Source organism: Dendrobium catenatum, unplaced genomic scaffold (genome assembly GCF_001605985.2).
Source record: "Dendrobium catenatum unplaced genomic scaffold, ASM160598v2 fragScaff_scaffold_480, whole genome shotgun sequence".
Classification (NCBI taxonomy): domain Eukaryota; kingdom Viridiplantae; phylum Streptophyta; class Magnoliopsida; order Asparagales; family Orchidaceae; genus Dendrobium; species Dendrobium catenatum.
This window is the reverse complement of record NW_021318942.1, coordinates 81,163-93,557: the sequence shown is the minus strand read 5'-3', so window position 1 is coordinate 93,557 and position 12,395 is coordinate 81,163. Positions and strand designations below refer to the sequence as shown.

Genomic DNA, 12,395 nt, shown 5'->3' with positions numbered 1-12,395 from the left:
AATATGAGTAAAATGATTTGTTTAATATTTTTTCTTAAATTATTATTTTTTTTTTGTACAGTGTTGTTATTTTTTATCAAGTATCATAAAATCTATAGTTAATAAGTTATAAAAATATGTTTTTGGAGGTTATCGCGTAGGGTTCAAGTTTCTAGTGGGTCAAGTTCGGGTTCACCTTTTTGACTTGTTTATAAACAGGTTAGTTCGGATTGATAAGCTCCAGGTCAGACCCGAATCTAACCCTTTGACCCGTTTTGACACCTTTATATAGAATCAATTGATGTTTTGAACAATCATATGATACTAAATAATTGGCATTAGTGAAGGAATGAATAATATTTGATTTGCATAATATCAATATAACAAATAATAAAATATATATTATAACTAAAAACAGGATATTAACATCAGAAAAATTCTCACCTTTATAATGATACATCTAAATGAAAAAAAGGAAGAAAAAATTTGTTGATATTTTTAATAAAATATTTAACTTAAAGTCCTTTTCAAGATATTATATATTAATATTTTCTGAATGAATCAGCACATCAAGATCGCATAAGATTAAAGTCTCATATGAGACAGTTTTCTTACTTAAAAATATCTTGAATATTATTCAGCCAAATGATTTAGAAGCAACAAAGAAAATTATAATAAAAATAAATTATGGGAATATTCTTGAATGATTAGAACGATTATAGGACAGATTTTACGGTCAAATCAATCATGTTTTAGAATTAATAAACACATCTTCCGCTCACCCTTGTTTTCGAATTTTATAATAAGAAAAATAGTAATGCAATGCCTAAACATTATGGGGTTACATGAGTGCAAAATATTTTAAATATAAAGTTTTTAAAAATATTGATATTTAATTTGAAGTAAAATAAATATATTGTAAAATTTGACAAAATTTTATAAAGAAGCAAGTTAATAAGTGGAATTATTAATTAGAATGAGCATTGAATTTCAAAAATTTAAGGAGCAAATGAGATGAATAGTTTGACACATTTAGAATGCGACAAATGATTTGGCGAGTTCTGAATAAACCAAATCATTTGATGCATTCAGATCACTTTGAGAGAAAGAGATAGATTTCTTTAAGGGAAAATTCTATAAGATGGTTGTGAGGCCTGCAATGCTTTATGGTGCCGAATGTTGGCCATTAAAAGAGAAGCATAATACTAAGTTAAGTGTGGCAGAGATGAGGATGCTCAGGTGGATGAGTGGTTTTACCCTTAGAGATAGGATACAAAATGAGCATATACGTGAAAAGGTTGGAGTAGCTCCAGTATAAGATAAGATTAGAGAGAGTCATCTTTATTAGATTTAAACGAGAATTTGACTTTTAATATTACACAATGGAGAAAAAAGATTCATGTAGCCGACCCCACGTAGTGGGATAAATGTTTGATGTTGTTGTTGTTGTTTGTAAAATATAAGATAATACATCATATTCTAGTAATTTAGAATAAAGAAAGTTATAATTCTAATTTGAAATGTCATAATAATTATCCCAATCTGTCACCCTTGCTATTGCTTGCATTGATCCTATCTACTATGAGTGTATGTGTAAGATGGACTTTTGATTATAGAAATGAATAATATATTATTTAGGAGTTAGTTGTGCTTGTAGTTAATCTTAAGTTCAGTAGTGCTCAATCATCCGTATTAGTTCTTTTATCTTATGTTATTTTATTTAAGTATTATGATGTTTTTGGACTAAAGTTTCAAGTGATATTAATTTTTTAATGTACTTATTTTTTTTCCTTTTTTTAACTTTTTAATTTAATTTTTCATATTTTTAACTTTTCCTTATTTGTGGAGTATATAATTAATTATTTTTAATATCAATTTTACTTTCATCCTTCTGCAACCCTAATTGAATTAATATAAGGTTTAATAAGATCACTAATTTTATATTTAAGTTTACTATGATCTTCCTAATTTAAACTACCCACTTCTTTTTCACCAAATTTAATTACTCATTCTTCAATTCAGTTGTCAGTGTATGATTGTACAATTTCTAAACACAAAACAAGTTAATATATTAAGGGATATATATAGTTAATTATTAAGCTTTTCAAGTTATGAATTATTATGTATTATTTATTTAAATTATCATCTAGGGTTTTATTATTATCTTAATTTTATATATTTTTTAATTATGAGTTTTATTTTGACTAAATAAGCAAGCAAAGTACAACCGCTACGTAGAGAATAATACTCAACAGTTAAGTATAAGGGCATTTAAATTAAATATAAATGAAACAAAAATAACATATTGTATACACATGTAAACAAAGACTATGACCAAATAAAAATAACATAACACATAAGAAATTCAAAATACGAAATATCATTTGGTTGCCTCCCATCAGCATTAAGTTTATAGTCTTTTGCCAGACTATGCCAATTTTTTTTAGGATGAACCAAATTAGTGATATTTCTTAAGCTGAATGTGTAAACTTTTCTTAACTTGAATTTCAACAGCTCCATAGGGAAATATTTTTATAATAGTGAATGGCCTGGACCACTTGGACTTTGTCTTTATAAATCTTAGCATTTTCATAAAACTCATTTCTAAATTATTTTAATTCATTCAACTGTATTTATTTCTTTTCTTCCGCTCCATTAAGATTGAAATTTAATTCTTTCACTGCTCAAAATGTTTTATATTCTAAATCTATAGGAATGTGGCAAGCTTTTTCAAATACTAACCAATACTGGGACATTCTAATAGGAGCCTTAAAAGAAATCCTATAGCCCAAAGTGCATCATCTAACTTAATAGCCCAATCTTACCTATTAGCACTGACTTTTTTCTCCAAAATTCTTTTAATCTCCTTATTACTAATTTCAGCTTGACCAGTAGTTTAGGGATGATAAGCTGTTGCAACCCGATGATGATAAATGAATATTATTAATGATATTTCTACTCTCTTATTATATACATGATTTTCTCCATTACTGATTAAAATTCTAGGCATTTCAAATCTAGGAAAAATATTTTAAAAAAAAAAAAGATCAACCTGATCATCAATTATAGGGGTTGTCACTCCTACTAGCATAAAAGTTAACATGAAATTTCTTATCTCATTTTTGGCCAAGAATTACACCTACAGTAAAATCACTCATATTGCATGAGTATAAAAGGCAGGGACCAATTAAGATAATTAATAATAGGTGTAGAAATCAAATGCCATTTCAAAGTTTTAAATGCTTCAAGACATACAATATCAAAAATAAAGGGAACATATTTTTCCTACAAATTAGATTGGTTTAGAGATTTTTGAGAAGTCTTTTATAAATCCTCTACAAAACCCTACATGTCCAAGAAAGCTTTTTATTTCCTTAACTGAAGTGGGTTGGGGTTGTTTCGCTATGACTTGCTCTTTTATTTTAACCTCCATTAATTCTTATAAATTTTATACCCCAAGATAATACCCTAAGTTATCATAAACTGATACTTTCCTCGATTCAATACTAAATTTCTTTATGCAGATCTTTTAAATACAAATGTTAAATGATTAAGACATAATCAAAAGTAGTACCAAACATAGAAAAGTTATTCATCAAAAGTAGTGCCAAACACAGAAAAAGTTTTTGTAAATATTTTAACGGCTTGCTCAATTAAATCTGACAAGATAGACATTGCATATCTCTAAAAAGTTATAGGGGCATTGCAAAGATCAAAAAAGCTTTTCTCTAAAGGCAAAAATCCGATAAGGACTAGTAAGGATAGTTTTGTCCAGGTCCTCAAGCGCTATAGGAATTTGGTGATATCTTTAATATCCATCTAGGAAGTAATAAAAAGAATGTCCTGCCAACCTATCCAATATCTGATCAAGGAAAGGCAAGGAAAATTGATCTTTCATAGTGGCTTTTTTAAGCTTCCTATAGTTTATATAGATTCTCCAACCAGTGGTTGTCCTAGTGGTTATAAACTCATTGAGTTCATTGGATACTACAATCATACCACCCTTTTTAGGTACATAGTGAATAGGACTTACCCAAGCACTATTTTAAATGGGATAAACAATTTTTGAATCTAACTTGTTAAGTATCTCCTTTTTGACAATCTCTTTCATAGATGAGTTTAATCTTCTTTGAGGATCACCTTTTGGTATAGAGTGACCTCCATTAAAACCCTATGCATACAAAGTATGTGGCTAATTTCTTTGATATTATCAATAGACCATCCAAAAGCTTTCTTATAATATCCTAAAATCTTAATCAACATGCCTTCCTGTTCTTTTTCCAAGCTTGCAGAATTTATCATAGGCAAAGTTGAATCTCTTCCTAAAAATACATACTTATGATGGCTGAGTAAAATCTTAAATTCTAAAATAGGGGATTCCTCTATAGATTGTTTTAAGGTTCTACCTACAAATGAAGTATCTAAGGTTTCAAACTTTCCCCTAAACATTTCAACAATAGCTCCAGTAAATTAAATAGATTCTCCTAAGTCCTTACAATTTTCCTCAAAATCTTCTTCCAAAAAAGGTTTATCCTAACAATTCTTCCTTAAAGCTCTCCACTATAGCATTTCCCAGATCAACCCTTAAACAACCTTTATTCTTTTCATGAGGGAATTTCATGGATTTAAGAACATCAAACGTCACTTTTTGATCTTGAACTCTCATAGTTAATTATCCTTTGTGAACTTCAATCATAGCTTTCCCTGTTGATAAGAAAGGTCTTTCCAAAATAATTGGTATCTCCTTATCAGCTTCCATGTCTAAGACAACAAAATTCACAGGGAAAATAAACTTATCTAACTTTATAAGGATATCTTCAACCAACCTCTTAAGAATAAGTGAAGGATTTATTAGCAAGCTGAAGGGTAACAGTGGTACTACATGTAATGTTTTGAAAGTGGATAAGGACATAAGATTTATGCTATATCCTAAATCAAAGCTCTACCACAATTTATTTCCTATTGTCATAGGAATGGTGAAGCTACCCGTCTTTCAATTATTAAAGAAATTCTTTTGAATAAGAGCACTACAGTTCTCATCTAAAGCTACAGTTTCAAACTCTTTTAACTTCTTTTTCTTATTCAAAATCACTTGATGAATTTAGCATAGGCAAGGCATCTTCTCTGTGGCTTCTGAGAAGGGTATATTGATGGTTAACTTTTAAATACTTCTAGGAACCAAGAGATATGCTTATTTAGTTTTTTTTAAAGGTTGCCTTTAGGGAAAAGGTGATAGTTGTCTCTTTACAATATTCCTAATGAGTCTGTTAGTTTCTTGGATTGGTTCAGATTGCTGGGTAGGATATTCGTCTTTTACGGTTTCTTCTACACCACCATCCTTTTGAGGTTGATCTTTATCCTTATAAATGTCTCCTAAATATTTCTACTCCTATATTCATTTATCCTTATAAATGTCTCCTAAATATTTCTACTCCTAAGCTGAATATTAAAGCATTGTTCTTCCAATTTCTGATTATTGATCAAACTAGCAAGTTGCCCTATCTGATTTTCTTTTTTTTGTAAGGGCTAAGATCCTGCCATTGAATTCTCATTTGCATTGCTATATCTTTCAAATGTGCCTTTATATTCCCAAACTGATTCTTTTGATCAAGGCCTCAGGAGCAATGCTACGACGCTCTAATGGTGGGCGTTATAGCACTCACGTGATTATAATCTACAATAGGATTGGTGCAAGTATTATGCCTATGTGTTCCAATTCTAACTTAAATAGTATCTAGATTCTTAGAAATTGCAGCTACCTAAGCAGTCAAAATAGATAATGCATTTATTTCATACACATGCTACTCTATTAGGATTCACTCTATCATTAGGTCAATGAAAATTACTTTTAGCCATTTTCTCAATTAATTCATATGCTTTCTTAAATGGATTAGACATCAAAGATTCTTCAGCTGCTACATCTATGATCAACTTAAGGGATCCTACCAATCTATTATAAAAAGTTTAAATAACCAACCAATTGGGTAAACTATAATGAGGGCATTTCCTAAGCATTTTCTTAAATCTATCCTAACTTTCATAAATTAATACCTTTTCAAATTAGACAAAAGATGTATTGTAAAATCATTCTTAAGTTTGATAATTTTTTAAGGTGGGAAACACTTAGCTAGGAATTTATGTACCAACCCATTCCAAGTGGTTATAGAGACTGGAGCAATTAATTCAACCATATTTTAGCTTTATCCCTTAGAGAAAATAAAAATAATATAAGTTTAATAGCATCGTCATTGACACCATTATACTTAAACGTTATACAAATTTTTAAGAAGCTTGGTAAGTATAGGTTGTCATCCTCTGCAAGTGTTCCCCCAAACTAAAAATTTTGAATCATTTAAATTATTGCAAGTTTCAGTTCAAAGTTATTGGCATGAATAGTAGGTCTTTTGATACTCTTGTGGATTCCGTCTACTACTGGGTTAGTATATTCTCTAAGAGGTGTAGAATGATCATGATCTTATACTGGTTCAGATATCTCTAAAATATTTTTATATTTTCAAATTTTTGTAAGAGTCATTTTTATCTCCGAATCAAATAAGGACTCTTTACTGGATCTACTAAGCATGCAACAATGATTTAACAAAATAAAATAAAGATCACAAATTAATTAATAAACAAAATACTTTTTCTGTCTTTTTTAAAATTTTAATCAAACAATAAAATAAAAGATATATCATACAAGTAGGTCTAAATATGCATCTAGTTCAATAATATAATTTAGAATTGCAATATGTACATTACTTCTCAAGGAACGATGTCAAAAACTTGATGAGGGCTATGCAGTCAACGGTATGCTACACAGAGCTAACATATAATATGAATATGCTTAGATTTTATTTGATATAAAAATTAATGAAAGTCTACTAGATACGCAAGTATATATGTCAATTAAGTAATAAAGTGATCGAGAAGAATGTCAATCCCAAAAGGGAGTGGTTTGCTTAATTGTAATTAAACTACTACTATCTCATTCCATACTATCGTCCACTAGAACCAAGCTAGGGCTTCCCCTCCATACATAGCCATACAAGTGTTCATTCAATCATTCAACATAAAATACATCTCCACTCGATACACCCATTAACATCCTCCCATTAAAATATTGACATCCTCAACTTCCTTATCCTAGGACTGTCACCGCCCCAATAGCTTCTTCCTCCTCCAATGTAGTGGTTGTCATGATCCCTCCATGTTTCCTCCATGTATCGAGGGTGGGACTCCAACCTTTCTTCCATTTGTTCTTACATAACCTGATCCCATGGTTCAGCTAGACCCCCTCCATCTTCGCTCGCCCAGTCTCTTTGTTTGAAATGCCTCCCATAATGGTCGGCTAACCCACCACCTACACCACATAATTCCCTCATTGTTGTCCCTCCTTTTGGAAACCCTGATCCACCCCACCCTTTATCGGAGCCCTAAGAGGTGACACTTATTGGAAGAAACTCTCCTCGTCGAACCCTTTCCGTCCGATCTCCTTTCCCTTAGATTCGGCCAAGAGAATCCTGGTCTAATCTTAGTTAGGGTTAGCAATTGGAACCATCAGTGGGGTTTTGGATCGCATCTCCATGAGCTTCCTCATCATCTCTTCTAGATTTTTTTCAGCCCTACGAATCGTCGGTGAAGCTTTTGACTATATCTTGATAATTTTATTCTTCATATCTTCCAAGTTTTTAAAGCGGTTGTATATCTATGAGAGCCTTTCTTCCATGGATGAAAGCCATTCTTCGATGGTTGAGAACTTCTCCACCAACCAGGATTTGATTTGCTCCACTTTGCCTTTCAACACATCGACCGTTTTTTCTTCCATAGGTCCCAAACAATTGCTCTGATATCAATTTGATACGATTTGGAATTGAAAACAACACAATAAACAATAAGAAGTGCAAGAAATCAAAGATAGTGGCTGATTTTTTTTATTAATACTTTAGCAATAATGAAAGATACAAGTGATATATTATTCGACTTTCCTAATCAACCTAGATGCCGCTAGCAAGCTCTTAGGAAGAAAACTACAACGTATAAATAAAACACCAATAACCCTCATAACCAAATAACTAGCATTAAATAATATTGATTATTTTCTTATAAGAAGAATAAATTGTTCAGATTACAAACATTGTATAGTTATTCCGAATGAATATTTTTGTACTCAACATTGCTTATTAGTTTTGGACTTTAAGATGAAAAGATAGAATATAAAAAAATAAAGTAAAATGTTGTTTTTGGATTAAATGGGATATTGAAAGAATATTAACTAAAATATTTTTTAGAATAAAATTTTAGATCTTAATATTTTATCTATGCATTAGGAAGCTAATGTTATGTGAGAAAAAGTAGCTAGTGATAGTAATAATGTTGCAAAGGATGTATTTGAAGTATCAAAGAAAAAATCTCATAATAGTAAAAAATAGTTAGTGGTGGAATCAAAATGTGCAAGAAAATTTCAAAAACAAGAAAATTTGATATAAACATTTGTTTAGATGTAAAAACTCTGATAATTGAGAAATATTTAAAGAGGGCATAAGGAGTCTAGCAAAGCAATATGTGAAGCATAGATTTTAGCTTTTAATGATTTATATAATAGATTAAATACTTAGACGGACGATATATATATATATATATATATATATATATATATATATTAGTTCCAAGTAAAGTGAATTAATGATGAAGATAAAAAAGTGCTTTTATTAGAAGAGGATATTCAATAAAGGTGAATGAGATATTTTGTTAAACTTATTAATGAAGATTGTGAGAAGAAGATTGACTTTAGTGACCTTAGCACCCTAAATGAAAATAAAGATTTTTAATTTTATCAGCATATTAGTTAAACCGAAGTTAGAGAGACTTAAAAAAAAATAAATGTGGAAAGTTGTTGGACCTGATGATATTCCCAGTGTGGAAATGTTTAGGAAATGAAGGAATTTCATGGCTTACTAAACTTTTTAACATTATTTTGATGACTAAAAGATGCCAGATGTGTGGAGAATGAGTGCATTGGTTTTAATTTTTAAGAATAAAGATGATGTAAAAGATTATTTGAATGATAGAAAAATTAAGTTTATGTGTTATACTTTAAAACTATGGGAGAGAGTTATGGAGAATATGTTAGGACGTGAAACTTACGTTTCTCAAAATCAATTTGGATTGGATAGGTATGCCATGGAAGCTATGCATTTATTAAGAGATTTGATGGAGAAGTATAGAGAGAATTAGGAGGATCTACATATGATATCTATTGATTTAGAGAATACATATGATAAAGTTCCAAGAAATGTGCCATGGAGAGTTCTAGAAAAGAAAGGGATTAATAATGCTTATATTCAAGTCATTAAGGATATATATGCAGGAGTTGTTACTTGTGTTCAAGCACAAGGTGATTTGACCAAGTATTTTCCTATTTCAGTTGGATTACATAAAAAATCAGCTTAAGCCTATATCTTTTTGCTTTGGTCATGAATGTTCTCACTAGACATTTGTAAGAGGTTGTACCCTAGTTTATGCTTTTTGCTGATGTTATTCTTCTTATTGATAAGATTAGTGAGGGAGTTGAATGTAAACTTAGATTATGGAGGTCAACCATACAGTCTAAAGGTTTTCATTTGGGTAGATTCGAAGCTGAATATATGGAGTGTAATTTCAGTAATGATAAATCTAGTGGGGGTATTGCGATTGAGTGATTAAACCATTAATAAGAATACACGTTTTAAATATCTTGGGTCTATTATTATGAGTGATGGTGAAATAGATATGGATATTATTAGTATAATTCAAGTTGAATGGCTGAAGTGGAGGAATTTATCGGGGTTATTGTGTGATAGAAAAGCCCCCCTGAAACTTAGGAGAAAATTCTATAAGATGTTGAGACCTGCAATGCTTTATGGTGCAAATTGTTGGCCATTAAAAAAGAAACACAATATTAAGTTGAGTGTTGTAGGGATGAGGATGCTCAGGTGGATGAGTGGCTTTACTCTTAGAGACAGGATACAAAATGAGCATATACGTTAAAGGTTGGAGTAGCTCCAATGGAAGATAAGATTAGAGAGTAGTCTTAGATGGTTTCGTTACTTAAAACGGCGGCCTTCCGATGACCCGTTTTGGAGAGTAGATGTATTAGATTTGGCTTATGTTAAGAAAGACAGAGGTAGATCTAAAAAGACTTCTTTAAAAAATATTAGAAATGACCTTTGTTTATTAGATCTAAATGAATATTTGACTCGTAACATGACATAATGGAGAAAAATGATTCTTGTAGCCGACCCCATGTAGTGAGATAAATATTTGATGTTGTTGTTTGTTCTTGTGATGAAACTGTAAGAAATTAAAGATATATTTTTTTGTTTTTATTAACACGCCTTGCAGACATAATTTACTTAACTGTTTCTTGAGAATCATACATCATTATCGAGATTATCTTGTCTTTCTTGTGTTACAAGGTTGCTAGTCATTAATTTGTTCTTTCATTTTGCAGTCGATTGGCTCTTTACAGAAAAAATATTCTATTGGATCATTTGAACTTCTGAGCAAAACAGCTCCAATACAAGCTCTTTCTCTTGTAATTCTTGGTCCGTTCATTGATTATTATCTTAATGGTAAATTCATTCTCAACTACAAGTTGTCTTCAGTCTCTCTTGTAAGTTCTTCACTTCATTAGTAACATCTCATATCTATGCTCCTGTTTGAATGTAACAAACATAATGTTAACCACATTTTCAATTCGCAGTTCTTCATTCTTCTCTCATGTACTCTTGCTGTCTTCTGTAACATTAGTCAATACCTCTGCATAGGCCGTTTCTCGGCTGTATCATTCCAGGTTTTGGGCCATATGAAAACAGTTTGTGTGCTTACTCTTGGGTGGTTACTATTTGATTCACAACTGAGCCTTAAAAACATATTGGGGATGGTTCTTGCGATCATTGGCATGATCGTCTATAGCTGGGCAGTTGAGTTAGAGAAGAAGGCACAAGCTAGGATTTCATTGTCCAAAACAAGCCTAACTGAGGAGGAGATCCGTCTTTTGAGAGAGGGAATTGAAAATTCATCTACAAAGGATGTCGAGCTTGGAGATCCTAAGGCCTAGTGACAAAATGAGATACTTTTATAACACTAAAATCACTTATTTTTCCCTGAGATAAGAGGCTTCGTCCAAAAGATTTGTTCAATATATTTCTTCCACTATGATAAAATTCTTTGGCAGATGAACTTATATTATTTTTGTATTGGCAGATGTAACTTATGCCATTTGTCTTTTGCGTATGTAAATTTTGAGGTTGTTGAAAAACTTTCATTTGTATTTTTAATCGTCCGGTGATTGTTCAAAGGCTTTTCATTTTGTGTTGAGAAATCTGTTTTTTTTTCTTTAAGTGTGTTTTTTCGTTCTATCTTTAAATGTTTGTTCAATTAATTAAATGAATTATGTTTCATTCCTTAAAAGCATTCATAAAGGATTTTATTTAGGCTTTGTTTGTGATGACTTTTTTATTGCTTCTTAAAGAAACTTTTTAGTATAAAAATAAAAAAAATTGTACTAGAAAGCTACTTTAAGAAGCAACAAGAAAGCCGCCCCAAATGAAGCCTTATTCTTGTATTTATAGCTGATCAAAATGTAAGACCCATTCTTCTTGATTGAGGCGTACAAATAACCCTATACAGGGATAGATCTATAACAATTTTCCCTTAGCTATGGTTTTTTATTTTATTAATTTTGATTTTGGGAAGGAAAACGAAAAAAAAAATCATTTTAATATGAGTTTTTTTCCTTACCTGTGAAACTTTTTCTGTTTATTAATTCTAATTTTGCTGAGTGAAAGACAGCAATTGTTAAAAAGGACAGTATGGATTAAATATAAAATTATTGAACCTGCTTGTTCCCTACTTTCATAAACAATGTCGAATTACATTAAAGAACTTCGGTATTTTCTGGTGTAGGCAGCTATGCCGGATTTTGAAAATATTGCTGGCCAGGCCTCTTACCCATTTGGTATTGGAAAAAAATTAACTCAGGATATCATCAGTGAATTTTGATCAGGATGAATGGATTTGTTTTGAAATGTAAAATGTATAAAGAATTTTATTACACAGCTCAAATAAATCTAGTAATTTTAAAAATCATCTTCATAAAAATTTTATGAGAACATTTTGACATAATTTTTTTCTATGATATTTGAAATTTTCATTAAAAATCTCAGCCTTCTTATTGCATATTTTTTGTTGCGATTAGCATTTTTTCTGTTCATTTCCTAGCAAATTTCTTCTTTCACTAAGATAAGAACGATGTTAAACAAGAATGACGTATGCAAGCAATGATGCTTTTTATACTGTAGGTTCGTGAAGGTGGCACTGGAGTAATAGGAATGTGTTTCTCAACTATTTTTAGTTTTATTTTGACTATTTTATTA

At 30.6% G+C, this 12,395-nt stretch overlaps 1 protein-coding gene across 1 annotated transcript in view; it reads left to right on the top strand.

Moving 5' to 3' along the window:
• The window catches only part of LOC110096486 (UDP-rhamnose/UDP-galactose transporter 2), a 25,459-nt gene extending 14,116 nt beyond the window's left edge, over positions 1 to 11,343 (top strand). Inside the window, exons 4-5 of the mRNA XM_020822471.2 lie at positions 10,469 to 10,630; positions 10,721 to 11,343. Coding sequence (XP_020678130.1) covers positions 10,469 to 10,630; positions 10,721 to 11,077 — 519 coding nt within the window. The 3' untranslated portion in view covers positions 11,078 to 11,343. The remainder of the gene's footprint in view (positions 1 to 10,468; positions 10,631 to 10,720) is intronic.
• Positions 11,344 to 12,395: the final 1,052 nt, after the last annotated feature.